The 20,048-nt window shown below is 36.4% G+C and overlaps 1 protein-coding gene across 1 annotated transcript; it reads right to left on the bottom strand.

The window, feature by feature from the left end:
• Window positions 1-276: 276 nt before the first annotated feature.
• TRIM23 (tripartite motif containing 23) lies at window positions 277-20,041 on the bottom strand. The gene is made up of 11 exons (XM_031611608.2): window positions 19,763-20,041; window positions 19,285-19,447; window positions 11,388-11,509; window positions 10,296-10,574; window positions 9,555-9,737; window positions 8,782-8,997; window positions 7,665-7,799; window positions 5,521-5,650; window positions 5,294-5,404; window positions 3,768-3,892; window positions 277-3,451 (listed from the first exon to the last, which is right to left on the bottom strand). The coding sequence occupies exons 1-11, from the start codon at window positions 20,039-20,041 to the stop codon at window positions 3,272-3,274; spliced, it is 1,923 nt and encodes a 640-aa protein (XP_031467468.1). The 3' UTR covers window positions 277-3,271.
• Window positions 20,042-20,048: the final 7 nt, after the last annotated feature.

Below are 20,048 nucleotides of genomic sequence, written 5' to 3'. Positions count from 1 at the left end.
GACCACAGGACTCAGGAGCTTATGATTGTAATAGCTTCTCCCCTCCTCTCCCCCCCCCCTTTTTTTTTTTTAAACAACTAACAGTAATGTAATGCACGCTAATCAAATTCAAAGCCTTTGGAAACTGCTGTCCCAGGGAAACTGACACAGAAAGGTATACTGAAGAATCAAATGAGAATTTTACACTATATTGAATGTAGTGTAGTGCACCTCTACTTTTAGATGACAAGACAAATCTATTAAAGAAAACTACATCTCCAAAAGTTTTAAATAATTTTATTGAAAAAAATTAACAATTTTTTTCTGGGCAACTCGGACTGCAGCAGCAGCTCATGAATTATTTCCATTAAAAGAGCTCTTTCTCTTCAAAAAATATTTAACATCCAACAGTTCAGAAATTAAGCAATCTCAGAAGACAATCCTCAAGTACCACGCAATCCACAATAAGTTTGAAAATAGCATACGGTATTCACCACATCATGTGATATGATAAACCATGCTTTTTCCTGTTAGCCTAAGCACACAATTATTGAGCCAAGATTCTTTAAAGAAAGCCAAAATATTGTCACTGGATGTTGCATTCACTGAGTTTCACAAATAAGTCAAAATTCTGCAAAGTGTTAATCAGTCTTTCCAAATAATCCTCATAGTAATGCTTGAGTAAGTTCTAGTTGAGGAAATCCTCCATTGTGCAAGTCAGTATACTAAAACTCAAGTTCTAGAGAACTGGTGAAACAAGCTTAAATTTGTAACGGAAGCAGTTTATATATAGTATTAACTTATAATACAGATAAACCTCTTAGTGCACCAGATTACACTGAAGAATTCACAGACAAGTGCAGTACCTTCACAGTTACATGAAGTCATCTTAAATAAATTCCACTAAAAAACACTTTATGGTAGTATTCCACACATCACAAGCAAGCAATCTTTTGTGCTCAAAAAGATGTACAAGTACTTTTCCTTTGCCCTCAAATATACTCTTACAAAAAAAAAAAAACAAAAAACCACAACAACAAACAAGAACACAACTCACAAACTCACTTTGAACATCTTAAAACAGTAATTTAGAATCATAGTTCAAGAGTTCAAAGGGAATGTAAAACCGGCGTATGCCCACTATAATTACAGGTTCAAGTTTTTCTAAATAACAGATGTCTTCCCTGTATTCCAGGAAAAGGTACCTACCACACTTAGCGGAACTTGTTCATACTTCAAAAAGAGAGCTATAAAGGGACAGTCGGCACTAACTAAATTTGGCTGAGCAGATGCCGAAGTCAAAAGCAGCCAGCAGCATACTGTGCAATAACTTACAGGCTGCAAAGGAGGAACAAACAAGCTGAACAATTTTCAGCTTGGAGCCAGAGAAACATTCTTCAGCCCACTGTAAACTATTTTTTATCAGGTTTATCAGATTAACTGCTAGATTATCTAGTTAGATTATCTGCTAGATTTATCAGGTTAACTGTAGAAAAAGTTATTACCCCTTCTTAGCACCTATACGAACACTGAAGCCCTTTTCACAAATTTCTACTATTTTAAAGCTTAGCGTTCTTTCAGCTACTATTCCAAGTCATTTGACCTGCTTAAACTGAAGCTACAATTAATGTTTTTACATGAGATACAAAAACTAGAGAAAACTAGGAACAAATGTTGTTATGTGAAAGTAGCTGCTTTAGCTGCTTCCTCTCTAATAAAAGTGCAAATATACTATATACATTCTTGGCTTTACCTAAGGTATGTAGTGGGAGAAGATCATTAAGCAGCTAATAGTATAAAGAAAGCCATAATAATACATTGTGAAATAAATATGCTTTACCAGGTGAGGTTCACAGGTCAGTATGTTTTTTCACTGTGACAGAAAATTCCACCTGCCTATCTGTAAAACAATGATCAATTCCACTGTCTGGTTCTTCCCATTCACCCCTACTGCAGTAAGAAAAATGACACTATCCATTTTTGATCTATTGGCTATGCTCTTTCTAACTCTTCTGCTGACATGAAGAGAGTCATGGGCACCGCTTCTTCAATTGGCAAGAACTGCGTACTAGAAGAGGAGGCCAGGAGATTTTTCTATGGATATCAGTCAGAAAAAAAATTGTTACCTGAATCGTATGTGTAGCAGAAAAGGAAGACACCACTAAGTGATCATAACCTTTTCTAAATTTGAAGTATTACACCTGCATTTCATGAGCTTATTAATGACTGACCTTTGAAAATGAAGACACTAGTAACAGTGGAATGTGGGACATGGAGTTAAGAATTAATCTAAACGCAGAATGTTCACATCATATTTTGTCATTTGATCTTGTAAAGGTTGTAATTAGTGAACGCTTTTTTCATCACGCTATCTAATAAGGAAAGGCCACTACCTTAATCTGGAGGCTTGACTTCTACGTAAGAGTACACAGATGGACTGATATTACACCACTTCTTTAAAAAAGTGTGAGTTTTGTGGTTTGTTTTTTTTCTAAGCTTTGTCTTCTTGAGGAGTAAAATTAATCAATGAAGGCAAATTATGTCCTCAAGCATTCACAATACATTTTCAACTTAATATCACTATATACTATCCATAAATAATTTAGCATGTGTACACTTACAAAAAAGCACTAAAAAATCCCCTTGGAAACAGCCAGCTAAACAATGCCACCTGGCTGCATAGTACTACAACACTGTTCCCCATTCTCAATTTTCTTTGCCCGGTTATGCTTCCTTACAGTAAGCAACAGGGAAGCTAATAAATAGTGCAGGACACGTTTACCATTAGCAGTGCATCTGCATGTAATTTTCAACACAAGCTTTAGATGAATGCCTTTCTTAGATGTAAGAGAAGCATCACCTGTTTCTGGCTTACGGTCAGATCTGGCTATTCTAATAATTTGCAATGCATTTTGGAATAGTTCCTTGGGAAAGCATTTCTGAATCACTCAAAAACGTTTCTGACATCAACTACTGTAATGTTGTTATGAAGATTAGATAAATTTTTAACATTTCATAAGAATTTAAACTTTTAACAAGCTAATTCCACCAAAAAGAATTTCAAGGCACTCATGTAACTAGCCAATTTCACTACTTGTACATATATGAAGTTTCAAAAAGAATAACTGCACAAACTTACTGAAACAATTATCCAAACTTGCATGAAGTCTTAAATTTTTCTGTAACCACCAATTTAAAGGAAGTCCCCTCTTCAGACAACAGACTTGGTTACAAAATCCTAAGTCATGCAAACACAACAAAATAGTAAACTACAAACTTATCTGTTCTGAAATTAAGCCACATCCAGGACACCAGCAGCCACTAACTGCCTTGAAAGCCAGTCTAGTCCTTCAAAAAGTCCTGTACCACTTCGAGCATCACAGCCCTGGATATACCAGTTACGGCCACAGCAGAGTTTGTGGAGACTTAACAGTTCTGTAATTTCTTCCACTGAAAGCGCACCTGCTACATCCTGCAACAGAATCAGACAGACTCAATTACTCTTATGAACTATGTTTGGATGATTTTTAACTGATGGCTTAGACTGAGGTTATAGATCACATGAAAGCTTTCCAAACACAGAAGTCAAACAGTTACATTATAATGAAACAAAAACTGACTACTGAATCCAGTAAGTACGCTAGTATCATTTATTTTCCAAAATTAAACATAAAGGAGAATGTGTACATTTTATCCTTTTCACATAACCATTCTCTTCCTACAGAAGAGAATTCAGAAAGTTTGAATTTCATAAATTGAAGAGTGGGAAAAAAAAAAATCACAAGTACCTGTTTATTAGCAAAGATCAAGAGCAAGGCATCCCGTAATTCCTTCTCTGTTAATAATTTTGCAAGTTCACTGTGTGCTTCACTGACCCTGTCTTTGTGACCACTATCAACAACAAATACCACTGCTATAAAAGAGAAACAGAACAAGCATTTTACACACATTTGTATACAAAGTGTAAAGTCAGCTGAAACCTACAACTTTTTTTTCCTAGAAGTCTTCTATGTCAAATTTCTCAGCAGCACACAATTTCACTTTCAAGACCAGGAAGACTGAGAAATACAATATATGCATATATACTTCATACAAAAATCTGCAATTGATCTTAAAACAAAGAAAAACTCTTCAGTTTTTAGTCCAGTCTAACAAAGTCTGATGTTTTAACTGTTTCGGTTTAAAACCAGATTTAACCTGTATGGATTGAGGATCTCCATTCAAACTATTTTTGATTCATTTCTGTTCAACAGACTCCCACACAACTGTTTCAATTTGTCTTAGTTGGCTGTAAAATCTTTAAAGTCAGACCACTGCTGTTTTCCTGAACTATGGACTGCACATAACAGAGAAGATTTCCATAGACCCAACACAGCAGCACTAAATATGCACCACAAAGGGTAATCACAGTGCCAGAAAACTGGAGAGTTCAGAGGCAGAGCTAAAAGACAGAATTTAAACTTGTTTTATTTTAATAGAAAACACAACACCAAAAATCAAATACACCTACTGCAGATGCACACCAAGTTAATCTCTTACTCCTTCATCCCAACTTACAGTTCTTCAAAGCTGACATAACTATTGGTGTTTATAAAGTGAATTTTAAGAGGACAGTAGAAATGTCTTCAGGTTTATAAAGATGAGGTGATTGAAAGTGTTGAAGTTGGCAGTGGAGGATAGATAATACATAAAATGAAACACTTTAAAAAAAAACAATGCTTGTCATTCCTAAATATTTAAGGCAATTCACAGCAATTTCATGAAGAGGAATCCCTTTCTAAATTGTAAGGTAACAGTTGAACATATACAGAAGGAGGGTAGCATTAAACTGCAAGTCAGCAATATTTATAATGAAGCTTATTAGTAAACTGCTTGATTCTGAAATCTAGAATCTAAAGTCCACAATACCAAGTAAGAAGTTATAAACCTCTGCAGAATTTTTTAAAGTTGCCAACTAGAGGCTCCTAAAGACCAAGTATTTTCATTTCTAATGCTATTTAAAGTTTGTATCTGGCAAGTGCTATTTCTCACCATGCAAACTTTGGAACACTGTACCTTGTCTGCTGTCAGACAAAGCCTCAGATTCTAATTTTGTTTGGCTCCATGAACTGTCTGATAGATTTATGCAGAATGCACCCTTACCACAACAAACAACTGGATTAAAATATTTAGCCCATGAATCTAGCAGCTGAATTTTGCACCAGACAAACTTTTTTTTTTTTTTTACAGTTATATGTATTCTATTAATAATCTTTCTGGCTCTGAAATATAAGCTAGAAGACAAAATATGGCTTAAAAGTTCTATTAGTCTCACCTTGGGTATTGAGATAATAATGCTTCCACAAGGGCCTCAACTTGTGTTTTCCTCCTACGTCCCAAATAGTAAACTTCAGATTCTTGTATTCTACTGTTTCAACATTAAAACCTAAATTAAAAATATTCAAGTTTTATAATCTTGTGCTATATGAATGTAAAATAATCAAATTCCACAGATAAATAAAGCATTCAGAAAATTCTTACATTTAAATTGTTGTGACTAACCTATTGTTGGAATTGGCTGCATGAATTCATCTTGCTTTAACTTAAACAAAATAGTTGTTTTGCCAGCTCCATCTAATCCTAGAGTGACAACTCGAATTTCCATTTTTGGTCCAATATGTACCCTGTTGTCCTGGAAGAAGCAGCACACATAAAGTTAAGGATTTTTTAATTTGATTTTCCTAACAGGTAAGATGCTTATGTTCTCACTATTTGCAAAGTGATTAAGTGGATGAACTCCAGAAGCACTGTCATCATCCAATCACCTCCAGCAATAACACAGACCAGTGTCCAGCAAATTCTGTATTGAACTTGCAACTTCTGCCTGGCTTATCATGTCTTTTAGAAAGACATCCAATCTCATGCTTGTTTGTATTTCAGGTTCTTTTGTCATGGGGCTTTGACTCAAAAATAAATTGCCCACAGCAATTAGAATTCTCAGACTTTAGGAATCTGCTGGTTTATCAACTTTTACATTATGTTTTCTCATAGTATTAATACTCCCACCTACAGGATTATTCCACTGATGAAGGCTCCACAGCTATACTTCTTTACCTCAAGCCATTTCCAATCTTTTACAACTTGATAGCAGCAACATTATTTCAGATTACTGCTTGAAGTAATGATTTAAAACATATATATACACCACTTTTGAAGTAGGTACTTGCTACAGAAGTAACAGGAATGCAATTAACTAAGTCTAAATAGTAATTTTCCAGAAGGATATGGCATGAAAACTTGTAAGAGAATACAAGAACATAGATGATCGCAGCAGTACTGATGGTTAACATAAAATTCATGTGGAAGCATTCATTTTCTTATAATAAAGGCTTCAATAGCAACATTTAAATCCTGTTTCACTTCAGCAGTAATAGATCCCATTCCTCTCAGTTAAGCAGAATGAGGAAAAAAAAAGAAACATCATTTAAAGTACTTCTTCAGATTCTCAAGCTCATTTTCTCTAACTAGAAGAAAAATATCAGAATTATCAAAATCCAAATAATTTCACTATTTTCAAAATTAAAATGGTACTGAAATATAAAAAACAATACATAAAACCAAAGAACGCATACATAGCCCAAACTATCAGTGAACACAAAGCTACTGCAAGACATCAATTAATAAATTAAAAGAAATATGTAGGTCATTCCAAATGTAATGCCTCTTATTTATTTCCACAGAAATCCTTGACAGCTATAAAGAACATAGTAACACTGTAAGGAAAATCTCAGCTACAAAACACTTTTTCAGTGTAGTCACCACCAGTAGCTATGCATTTCTGCTAGCAATGAACAACAGTCTGCATGTTGTGCTTGTAAAATTAATAATTAATAATAAAATTAATAAAATTGTGCACTAGATGTGGCTCACTGTCACCACTGCTGAAACGCACCACCCACTGCCTCACATCCACTGTTTGGTCTCCATAAACGTTCAGCAAGTGTTGATGAACGTCAATGGGTGTCATTTTCTCCACACAGAGGAATTCAGTGACACGCCTTTGCTCCATCTGCACTTCCACATCAGACACCATTCTGTGAGAGAGTACCTCTGCTGCCATCTGTCACACAGCAACAACGTGTATTGGAATACTGGTGGGAAGGTTCAACCTCTACTGCCATAGCAACAATAACCTCCTCCAAGTTCATGGGCAAACATAAAATAGGAGGCATTACTTCCAGAGCAACATACATTACTTTGAATGATATAAACTGAAATATACGTTAACATTTATGTTTTCAAAACACAACTGTGCAATATTCAAAAAATGCAGTAAGTATTCTGCAAGTGTTATGCATGGAAAACAAATTGGTAGTTGGAGCAAATCGGGGATGCCACCAAATTAAAGCATTTCTGGAATTCATGAATGCTAACCTAAACCTCTGAAGAAGAGCAGCTCATATTCAAACAAAACCAGTGATGTAGCCAATGTTAAATGTTGTTTCTTGTACTGATCACAGCAGAGTGTGATTTTGTTGCCTCAGAAAGCACTCATTTTGTGATAAGATACTGTACATGCTGAACTGTCCTCATTTGCTGCAACAAATACAGCACTGTAATGAAGATACGTTATTACCACTTTCATTTAAAGTACATCTGGCACTTGATAAATCGGGTAGCTATATTTGTCATGAGATTAAAAATACCTTCGTAAAAGTGACAGGTATGCTAGCATCCAGTTGTATGTGATCTGCAAGTTCTGTAAATTGCTGTTGCTGCTTCTGTAACGTCTCTAGCAGTCTTGTAATTTCCTGTTTGGCCAACACTACTCTGCAGTCATCCTAAATAGATGAAAATAGAAAAGCATATCTTTCTCTTAGTAATTTACTTAGTAGAACCAAACAAATGTAAATACAAGAGTTGGAAAGAAAACTCATTTTAAACAGAAATGCTTTAGGTAAATAAATATTCACAGAAAAACTTTAAAAATTAAAAAAATACATAGGTCTTGTCATTCTTCTCTAGTACTAGTACATACTAAATGGTTCTGTGTTTTAAAAAAGTTATTCCTTGATCTCTTAGTCTTTTATGTATAAGAATATAAATTACAAAAGAGAGTGAAGTTAAGCATTTAGAATATTTACATCATTCACATGTAATGTCGTCAGCTGAAATACAATTGCAGCTTCATAGCACACACTAACATAACTGATAAAAAGGATTATCAATACCCAGATGTTACTGACAGAAAGATTTGCAGAGTTAAATGTACATTTAACTATGCAATCAGACACTAGATAAAATTAAAAAAAAATAGTACAAGTAACACACTAATTTCTCACACAATTTATAACAGATGCTATTTATTTTTTGTTATCATTAAGAAAATATTGCATCAGACAGTCTTACACATTCACTTTCTTCACACATTTAATCTGATACTAAATTACCCACACTGTTAGTGCAAAGATCAAGAGCAAAACATTTAGTATAAAACTGTTTTTCTCCCTACCAGTTTCACATAACCATTTTCAAAGAAAGTATTAGCATCTGCAACTATAAAATCCTTCCCATAAATCCCACATGCTTTTTCTTCCTTCTAGTTCACTTCTGTTCCAAAAACCTGTCTCATAATCAACCAGAAGCTACTCCAGAGTCACATGAATTTATAGCAACTGAAGGACGTGGCCAATCTCATGTTATATAGTTACACCTTTAAAATTATAAAATGAAATGCAGAGTACCACCTAACCTTTTTGTTTGTAGTCTAAGTTTACATTGCATTTTCTCTTATCAGATGTTACAATTCACTTGCCAACCTACCTGTTGTAAAGTCTTTTCACAATGAAGGCAAGCTGCTGAAACCTGCGATAATAGGATAGTCATGTCTTCTTGTTGTTGTCTAAGCCAAATCAGCTTCTCTCTCACATGAGCATCAACAACGCTAAGAGCCATTTCCTCCTGACGACAGAGGGTTTCATGAAGATCCGAAAAATAGGCTCGGACACACGAGCGAGCATTCTCTGCAGTCCCAGGTACCTATCATGTCACAATCAAGAGACCAAGAAGATTAAAAACACCACAAGACTGCACAAGTGTATTTTTACATATTTTTTAATTACATTCAAATCTGCTTAACTACCTTACAGTTCTAGTCCCATTTACACAGACAGCCTCATCACTGTTAAGGTCAAGATCCTCCAAGAAATTATTTCAATAATCAAGTAGCTTTTATACAACTTTCCCTACAGACTCTTTATGTTCATACAGACTAAAAGCCTTGTCATGTACTACAATATTGTACTACAAGATTGCCTCTGTTGTCTCAATAACAAGACCTTGATATTGAGACAGCAGTGTCAATCTCTTCATAGACATAAAATCTTAAAGATTTGTCAAGTCTATGCATAGTTTTCCAAGTACTTCCTTAAAATAGCACACATTGTAATAAGGTATATTATAATTCACTACCCCCAAAAGAGATCTTAATCTGTTAAAAGCTTAAAAACAACCTTACAAGCTCTTATCTGTTATTACAATCAGTAAACATTCAGTAAATATGCAGGAAAAAAGAGAAACCAAAGAAGGTAGCATACGTGCTCTGTATGGGCCATTCCAACTCCATCTTCAACAATTTGTTCTCCTCCTTCTATATGCTGAACTATTCCAACTAATTTTCTGGAATAATCTGAGATTTCTTCTGTGAAAGTTCTTATACAGTGGGCCATGTCTAAAATGGATGCACGGATCTGGTTTGCTTCTGGTTCCAAGACAGAATGCTATTAATTAAAAGCAACATATCAATGATCAAGCATAAATATCTTTCTTAACCATCTCTTCCACCTATGTATGTAAAACATATGAATTAAGTCAATTACATAAATGCATTATTCAGAAGCTATATACTATTCTATAACTAAGACAGGATTCTAGCAATTACACAAGTACAAACAAGAATTTAACTGTTTACTATAATTACTAGTTAAACACAAAAGGATGGATGGAATGCAACTGATTGGGTGAACCAACTGCAAGATGAATAACAACTTTCAGGACAGGCAATTTAATACTGTGAGAAGTTCTGAAAAGCATCAAATTAAGGGAGAACACCTTTACTAATAAATAACTTTATGTAGTCTTAACCATAACAGTTTTTCTTCTAACTTTTATCCTGGTAGTTCTCCAAATGAAAAGGAAAAAGGAAAGAAAATCATGACAGTACTTCTATAAAGTCACATATAGATTCTATTCTCCTCTCTTGATAACCACCTGTGCTTTAGTTGGATAAATACGCAAGTTGTTCCATAGTATGACTAGAAATAGATTCTTAGCAGTACCTTATGACCTTGATGCTTCCCATACTCTTTGCAGACACAACACATGAGAGGACTGGCCTGACAATCCTCTTCTAAACAAACAAACTCAATTGCATGCACTTGATGTTGGGAGCACATGGTCTTCTCATGAGGCTTATCAGCAAGAGGTACACGTTTGTGTTTCGCTAGTGTCTTTGTAGAATGAGTAAGCTGAGAGCAGTCTGCACACAGGTGAGTGGCACAAACAGTACAATAAACAGATGCAACATGGGCTTCATCTTCATCGCAGCGAATGATACTCTAGAAAAATAACACCAACATAAACCAAAACTGTTAATATTTAATGCCAGTAACAATGGAAATAAAATCAGAAGACCTGACACCAATATGGACTACTTTGAAAACCCAACTTGTTATTTGACAAAGATAAAAAAGTCACTTTCCTTTACTTTAAGTTCCAATATTATTCTAGAGGAGTACTGATTGAGAGGTTAATTGACTCTGTCAATGTAAACTACAGCAGAAGTTGTAAAGCTTTTGAGGCTAAAGTAATTCAGGTTCTAGACAACTCTTCAACACAGGCATTATAGAAAGAATGAGAAGTTGGAGACAAAGCACCAACAGAAACGCATGTGCTTAGAATACTGATCTGCTCCTAAAATTGCACTCCATGCATTGTGCATAACACTTGCTAAAAGCAAACCTTTCTGGTAAAGAACCTTTCACACAACGCATTCATATTGATTGACTATAAAAGGCAACTATCTTGAAAGAAGAGCTGCTTCGAAGTCTTCAGAAAGAGATGCTAGGAGTTCTAGAAAACTCCCCTAAAATTATTACAAAATATTCAAACAAGTAACTCTCTGGAAAAATCTTTAAAGCCTAGAAAAGGGGAAAATATACACATTTGGTAATATCTTCTCTGATTTAGTCAGTGCATATTAGAATTTAATTATGAAGTAATTACTGAAAATCTTCATATTAGATACAGAAAGAAAACAACTTCACTGATGAAATTACACTTGCCAATACACTTGCCAAGAAAATGTTCTTCTATCTAATGATTTTTTAAGCAAATGTAACAAAGTCCTTTTCTTTTTTCAAAATCTGTACCTCTCCAGATAGACCAATAGCTTCTTCTGCTGTCCCACACTGTCCAGGAGGCCCATTCTGCAACCGTTCCAAGAGTTCCAACAAAGCAAAATTCTTTTTTAATCCCCAGACACCAGAATCTCCTATTTTTGAGAAAGAATTAAATGAAGGGGGGATAAGAAGAAAATGCCCAAGCAAATAACACAATGAGAATTTTACAAAGCACAGGCAAGATTTTAACAAACATTAAGAAGGACATGTAATTCCAGTGAGGTACCATGACCACTCCATGTTATCTCACAATACCATCCCATCCTGTTCCTTCTTTCCATCATAGAATTATTTACTATTTATGCAGATTTTCCCTACTTAAGAAATGCCATCTGTAAAACAATCTCCAATAACTAACAACAAAAGACCATAAAAAGCACAGTTATCATGAAATTTAATACATTTTGCATAACTATGTATAGTTCACATTTCTACTGCACTAACAGAAGCTATGAAGAACCCACATTAACCCCATACTCCCTGGGTCAGAAGATGGAATACCTACTGCAGACAGCAGAAAACTGAATGAAAATGAAAGCAACATTCAGAAAGAAGGACCTATTTGCAGAACTATCTCATACAACAAAAAAGATTCTTGTCATACTCCCTACGGAAAAGCAGTTCAAGTCTACAGCTCATTTTGCAGAAGTTAGGAAGAAGCAACGTGATGAAAAGCAAAAACAGAACTGCATCCCAATGATAGCTGCTAAATGCTATCTCACTAGGCCACACAGCATACAAAAATCTTAACTGATTACTTTTCCAAGAAAATATCACTCATTGACTTTTTTTTAAACATTGGCATCTTAAAAACATTTTCTCAGTTGAAAGGCAATTATGCCTTTAAGATAAAGCACTTGAATACTTAATCATTACACTTATCGCTCTCCTGAGAGAATTACTTATTTCCAATGTAGGAAAATAAACACCTAGCACCTCCTCTAAGACTGATTATATATAATAATAAACTAATAATACATACTTGAGTAGAATGCTATGGAACATTCCTCAAATGGGATGTATGCTAGTTTCAAAGACCAAGTATACAGAATCTGCACATACAGCATCTAGAGAGTTATGTCTGATTAACTGCAGTAGGCTGACTACGACTACTGACTCATGACTACAAACTTTCAGAAACTTGGTAAGTTGGATGATCTGTTTTTTAAAAGGAGTTTTATGTGGAATTCACTACAAATTGCTAGAACAGTAGAGCTATTTCTGCCTTTTTTTTGTTCTAAATTCAGAAGCCAATCTACTTTTGAGTATTCCTACTGCCTAAACCATAACCTTGTTACCACAGAATTTGGAATCAGTTTAAGTCACAACTCACACTAACGAAGTTATTCATATATAGTGCATACAACCAACACAGTTTTAACTACTGGTTTAACTGATTTTAACTACTTGTTCATGGTTCCCGATTTGGAAGGGACAAACTAAGAAACATGCATCTTCCTGATGAACTTAAAAAAGTTGGCTCCTGCTATTGTTGTAGGGATTTTATTACAATCCAGTTCACAAAAATTGGCAGAACAGTTAATAAATAAGCTAAACCCCTCCTAACAAATATTATAGAATCTATGAATGCTTATGATTTCACAACAAATAATTTTCCAGCTCCTGAAGCCGTAAGTCAGAGATTAAAGAAAAGCTCAAGTAATTAATTAGCATTCAGTAGTAATGCTGGATATATTCTGCATGCTGGCACTTCTTTTGAGCACTGAAATGAAGGAAAAGTTTTATCGCACAATACTGTCCTTTGACAGATACTGACTGAAACACATACAAGTCATCAATCGCAGGAAAAGGAATACTGGGGTTTTCACTGGCTTTGAATAGAATGATAGGAAGCAGCACACAAGCAACTTCACAGTTAGCAACAGGGTACAGATGCATACACGTTTATGTAGCTAAGAAAAAGCCTGGAAGTACTTTCTTGTATTTAAAAAGAATCTGTATACTTGATATAGACTCCTCTATCAAACTTTTGTACTGTGTTCTCGAGATAAGAAAAGGTAGCAGCATTTCTTAAGACAAAACTGCATGTACATAATGCTTTTTTATTTCAAATACTTATAGTCCAAGCAAACATATCAATGCAAGAAAAAAATTGATCTATCGGTGCGCTTCTACTTAGTAAGCCATTGCAAAAAAAATAAAATGGCTTGTCATTTCATTCAAGTAACAACTTAAATGTTGCTTTAACCATGAATATAGAAAATAAAATTTTAGAAAACCGCACCAGATCCAGAAAAAAAAATCTGGGCTTCCTCTTGTAACTCAGGTGCAAAGACAGTGGAAGAACAACTGGAGACAAAGGCTGGCTCTGAACGACCTCTAAAAACTCTTGACATTTTCAGTCCACATACTTGGTGTATGACAATAGTGTCCCTCTGACATGACCTCACAGAACCTACATCTCACTTATCCTCCAAAGAGAAAGTCCAGGCTACTTTAATTGTCTGATTCTCCCAAGTGTTGTTTCAAGCATCCTTCATTACAATGCCCTGTGGTGGCCTGGCAGCTGTATGCCCTCTGCATACTTCTGGAATTTAGATGTCATCTCCATTAACCTATACTTTTTTTTCCCCATGCCATAAATTCTAATGTATCATTTCATAGCTCTTGAAGGAAAAGAAAACACATAATAATACAAAAGAGAACAATAATAGTACATGTTTCATAGCTATGAAACAAGACTGGTTTTAAGACTTCAAACCAGTTTAAAATACATACAAGTGCTTTTACAGGCTGCCAATATTTTTCTTGCTGTACTGTTTCACAGAGTAGAACTGCACTGCATGGTTAGGTACTGCTGCCTAGAAGAGACTGTAGAACAAATACCTCCTGTTTTCTTAAGATGATTTTTCTAGTAAAAGCAAGAGCAATAATGCTGTGGCATTTCTGAAGAGGGATGTGAACAGGAGCCAACATATCCACTTTCCAGATCTCATTACTTCATATTATTTACAGTTTTAACACACAAAACTTTATTTTCCAGGTACAATTCCCCACAGACATTTCTATTATTCCGAGAGGCTGAACCCAACATATGAATTACCTAAAGGTGGACTTCAGAATACAGATAAGAGGATGGAAACCATTTTCCTGTGACTATAAATGGGCGTATATGCAATTCTCTCCTCCAACTCCTACAACGTGTACAAAACACTTGTACTGTATTTAAAAAAAAAAAAAAGCACAAAAAAAAACAGCTCCTTGTCAGGACTGGGCTGTATGTCACTTGCAGCAATCTGCAAGTCTGCTGCCTTTGGAAGCAGGCCTACCAGGTAATGAAGTTTGCTGCAAAGCAAGTACATGACACTGCTCCCTCCAGTTACCAGTCCCAAAGAAGACATTTTTCATCATGCAAGCAGAATTACCAGTATTCAGCTTAAGACCTCAGCAATCTTTAAAACAGAATGTGAACAAAACTCATTACTTTTATGTTCAATTTTTTGTTCACCACAGTTTCTGAAGTAGTTTCTGTTCTAGTCTTTTACAACTTTTATAACTACATTTAGCACAAGCGTAGTCATCTTCACTATTTTTTAGCACAAGCATCCCTATCATTATAATGGTGTTTTTCCAAAATAGAGCAAGAGTACTCCCTTGCTACAAGTTGAAAAAAAATACACAATGGTATACCCATTTTAGGAATCTAAACTCTGTCAAACCTGTTTGCAAACAGAGCTTGGATTTTCTGGCACTCCATCTTTACAGACTTTTGGACACTAACTCCCCAAAAGCAATTACAGAAAAGCATCCGGATGGTTCTCTTCTACAGCATTTAGAGTAACACTATCCCATACTAAAATGACTATGTACAAACTTCAGTTACTACAGTATAATACCTGCACATTAATAGCACACCCGTGTAATGAGTACTGATACTTGTGTAGCTCTCAAAAATCCAGAGAGCCATTAATAACAATATACATGGATGCACAGTCACCGAAAGGATAAACCTGCTTACCAAACATTTTCTTAGCTTTTAATCAAATACTGGATAAGGCTGAAAAATGAAGAAGCTGTTCAATCTTCATAGAGTATGCTATGAAAGTCTTTTATGTTAATTTAAAAAAATTAAAAAGCCAAGAATATTTCCTTAATAAATGTACTGCCCTTTGTTTACATTCCATTATCTGATCTTAATCACGTTCTTCTCCTCTTCCACAATTAGCATGAAGAAAAAGTCAAGTCAGAAAAAAAGCAAAATTAGCTTAAAGGAAAGATATGTCTGTAGCTATTCTGTCTTACAAACGATTTTCTAGTTCAGATTTTAAACATGTTAGAAGAACAAACTCACTCTGATTTACTGAAATAAATGCTGAAATTTGCTAATATATGCTATGCATATCTTAAGTGCACTGACAACCTTGGAGACACACAGAAGAACAGGCAACACTTACATGTAAACATCTGAACTAATCTACTAAAGCAGAATTTATAACAAATAAAAACCTATAAAATAGGCACTGTTTTACAGAAGCTCACATTTCATTTCAATGGTACTTATCAAAGTTTACATTGTTTGAGAAAAAGCCTATTTGCTCCTTTTTGTACTAAACATATTAAACAATTGCTGCATAGTAAGCATATACTTAATAAGAAAACAACACTGGAAGAAAAGTTGCATAAGCACATCTGTTTAGTCTCTTCAGTTCAAGTTCTGCTTTCGTCACAAGTGTAAAAGAGTCTAGTGATCTCACCTCCATGCCTACAAGGGATGTTTGTGCCTGTTACAGAACTACCACACAATCTGACGGTTTCTTTTATAAAGAAGAGTAATACATGATTAGCAGGAAGCATGTCTGCCAGGAATGAGACAGTGACTGACCTGCTGAAGATATTAAGATGGACTCCTGCCAGCAATACAAATATTTTCAAGAGCACGAAGCTTGTCCGGGAAAAAATAAGTAACAGGAGTAATAAAAAGAGCCACCTGCATCTAAATACCTGAACAAAGGAGAAGGGATATTATATTACAGCTGCATTTTCTTGCACAATGTTTTGAAGTTTTATCTTAGTGCTCTAGCAAAAGAATATATAAACAGTGCCAATGGAATAGATTCAGTGATGTATACCAAAGTCTGAATACATTAGTTGAACAAGTTTTAGTGACAGAAAGTAGTTCAAGCCCTGTAACATGATGATGGCAGGAAGAGTACACCTGAGAAATAAACTTGAAAATGTTTCCTTAGCAAAGCTGCTCAGGTGAAGTGAAAATGCCGGCCTCCAAAGATATCACATAAGCACATCCTTCCCAAAAGTCCCTGGCCTATGTATTTTGGAAAACAACAACCCAAACATCGCACATAAAAACACACACGCACACCAAAAAACTAATCACAGAAAAACTTTAATCTTGTATATGAAGGAGAAGGGAGAAAGAAGACTCTTAGAAACAACTTGCCTACTCTCCCACACCTCAGTATTTGGTAGAAAAAAAGCTTTGTAAGTCTTATTGTCAATTTTTACTTGCAGACCCTGCATATCCTGAAATCCTGATTGTTTGAGAAGCCAGAGTTAGAAGTATTTTGTCTGTTTTCCATATCTAGAAGAGACAGGCAAGTATATTTAACCAAATGCCCAAATCAGAACAGGGAAAAGATATCCTTCCTAAAAATCTCTGGGTATCTCTTGAGAAGTGCTTAAGAATCCTTCTGAATACTTAGACGAATACTTAGACAAATGTAGAGTTGAGTGATAGTAGAAAAAGCAAGGAAAAACAAGTAATTTTATCTGCTTAAATGTATAGTTTAAAATTCCATTAGCTTAAAAGCATTCATGAAATTTGTAGTTAGTATCTTAACAATTTGTTAAAATCAGGCTGCCTTTTGCCCCATTTACCCAGCTCTTCCTTCAACAGAACTTTCTCAGGACAGCAATCTCATAATCTAGATTTAGTTACTGACCAGATGCCTGAGTTTAAACTCACTAAAAGCAGAATGGAGCTTATTTCCTAACAGGTTCCTAAATGGAGGGGAGGGAAGAACCAGAAGTTGCTTTTAGCAGGTGCAGGGTTGCCATGCCTCCTTCCCAATTCCACTCCTGAGATCACTGAATGAAACAGAACCACAGCTGAATTTAATAACAACAGTAACTAACAGGTGATTAGGTCAAGACAACAAATGCACAAGCTATTCAGAGAGATCATGATAGCATGCTGCCCATAATACACCACATTTTTACATGCTGTAAGTACTATTTCCTGAGACGGCCCTTACAGAACAGATGAGATGAAATGTGGCTATGACCCTCTTCTGCTTCAAATCATCGGGCAGAACATTTTTATTCACAGAAGCATTTTGACTCTCAAGCTGTTTTGCTAAAATTTTCCTTTTTTTTTTTTTTTTTTTGAGCAATGACTAGTCACAGCATATCATCCTTTCCAGAACTATCCAGTGAGATGCAAACCTACTTTCCTAGAAACGAACACTGCAACTTTCTTTCCATCTTCCTTTCTGTAGAAACCTTGCAAATCTAACACGTCACTATGTTTCATGAGAAACTATGAATTTTATATAAGATGAAGAAACTTAGCGTTGTTATAAAACTGCATTTTTGTTAAATCTGAAACTCAAAAAAAAGGATGCTTTCAATTGTCAGGTGGAAATCACATAGATGTCAATGTGACAATGACCTAATTACAATAAAAACCTCTGCTCTCAGATTACAAGACACACGCAGCTGTCTCACACTTTCACAACAGCAAGACTAACACGCACTCCCTATTAAAGCATACATACAGAAACCCTGAACAGATGTACAGTCATGGATAAAAAAACAAATTGTGAGACTCTTTCAATCACATACCATCCACACTCTCCTATCACAAACAGAACTCCTGCACATCATGCTGATGTTTCTTTCGTGAGTTTTTGTTTCCATTACATGCTTTAATATTCTTCTCACTCTAGCAGACCCTCTCACTTCAAAGTAAATACTTAATCATGCTAATCTGATAATTGTACATTTATTTCATTTCATCTACATTTGAGATCTCCTGCTCCATGGATTTGCCTCCATCCTAACATTTTTATTCACTATGCTATTCAAAGCTACTACAGACAGTTCTATTCACAAGTTAACCTTGACACAAATTCTTCTAGCAACTTGTTTTCTCTGTAACCTTATGTTGAATAGACAATCACAAGCATGTGCCATTTTCTGCCTGAAACAGACTCCCACTCTGGAATAAAAGCCATATCTGATCCTTTCAAAGGCTCTTCAGAGACGTTTCTAAAGTAATAAAACCCCTGTAGATGGCCTGCCAATTTAAGTTACATTACACTTAGAATTATCATATAGTTTAAGAACAGGTTTATTATCACTTCATCGTGAATCCAGACAAATCTGTTTGACAGACAAAAAAATTACATAACAGTATGGTTTATTTAATGTTTAAGACAACAGGAAACTGATATCCTCTGAAGTATCCTTAAACAGGGATTTGAAACAGACCAGTTATTTTGTAAATACAGGTTTACAAATAAGATGTTTGCAAGCCTATGTTCAATGAGAAGATAAAGACTTATTACTTTATCTTTGAGAGATCTTTCTCACTTCTCTTAATGCAAAGAAGCATTCCACAGAAGGAATGCTGCAAAACAAACACCACAGCTAGCATATTCATATTATTTGGCTCTATGTATTATCCACACACATAACCTAATCATGCATTTTACTGTACTAATGCCTTTCCATCCAAAGGAAACTAGCAACTGTAAAAATTCTGACACCACACACTGCCAGCCCACTAACACAAAGTGGCTTTTATACCTTCTCTGCTAAAGCTTCCTAGTCTTTTGAACATTCCGGGTTGCCCGGTCTCAACAAACTCAGGCTAAAGCTTTCTTACCCAATTCAGTAACTTGCCGATCAAAAGGACAGCGGACAGCCCTGCCGTGAAGGGGAAGCCGGGTCAGGCAGTCATGGCAGACGGTATGGCCACACAGAAGCAGCCGAGGAACTTTATCTCCTTGTAAAGAAAACACATCTTCACAGACTCCGCACTCAAGAACCTATGATTTCAGAAAACATACCATCTGTTTCCAGACTGAGGGGAAAAAAAAATCAAACGGAAGCAGCACGCGGCAGCCCTCCAGAGAGGAGCTGGGGCACGCCGCCACCCGACCGCCTCCCGCTTCGCAGCCGCTCACCGGAGCCGCGCGGTGAGATGGAAAGGCAGCGAGGCCCACCCGCAGCGGCGTCCCAGCGCGGCCCGGCACCCACCGCCTCAGGGAAACCCGGCTGCCCCGGAGAGCCCTCGCCAGGCCTCTCACCGGGCCCAGCAGGGGCAGACCACAAGCCGAAGAGCAGCGGGCAGCCCGCCTCACCTTCACGGCGGCGCCGGTCGGGCCCCGGTTATTACTGGCTCCGCGGCCGCCGTCCGGGCCGGCCCCAGCCTTGTTTACAGCCAGGGCCGCCATCTGTGAAGGGCGGAGCACAGCGGGCCCACAGAAAGGCCCCCGCCTTAGCGCGCGCACGCTCTGCAGCGGTAGGGGCGGGGCTGCGCGCGCTTCCTCCGAGCGAGCAGCAAAGAACTGCAGTTCCCGTCGTGCTCCGCGGGCTGCCGCCTCCGGGACCCCTCGCGGACTGTCCGTCCCGGCAGGCATCGCCCGC

This window comes from Phasianus colchicus, chromosome Z (assembly GCF_987193195.1).
Source record: "Phasianus colchicus chromosome Z, bPhaCol1.hap1.1, whole genome shotgun sequence".
NCBI lineage: Eukaryota > Metazoa > Chordata > Aves > Galliformes > Phasianidae > Phasianus > Phasianus colchicus.
Note: the sequence above shows the minus strand (reverse complement) of the source record. Positions and strands in the feature narration are given on the sequence as shown.

Bases quoted from the DNA above. Each gene is read 5' to 3' on its own strand.
- TRIM23 (XM_031611608.2), bottom strand. From the start codon at position 20,041: ATGCCTGCCGGGACGGACAGTCCGCGAGGGGTCCCGGAGGCGGCAGCC. The intron at 11,510-19,284 runs GTAAGAAAGCTT...TCTCAAAAATAG, and splicing joins TCGGCAAGTTACTGAATTGG to GAGATTCTGGTGTCTGGGGA. The intron at 3,893-5,293 runs GTGAGACTAATA...TCTCTTTTATAG, and splicing joins TTATTATCTCAATACCCAAG to CAGTGGTATTTGTTGTTGAT.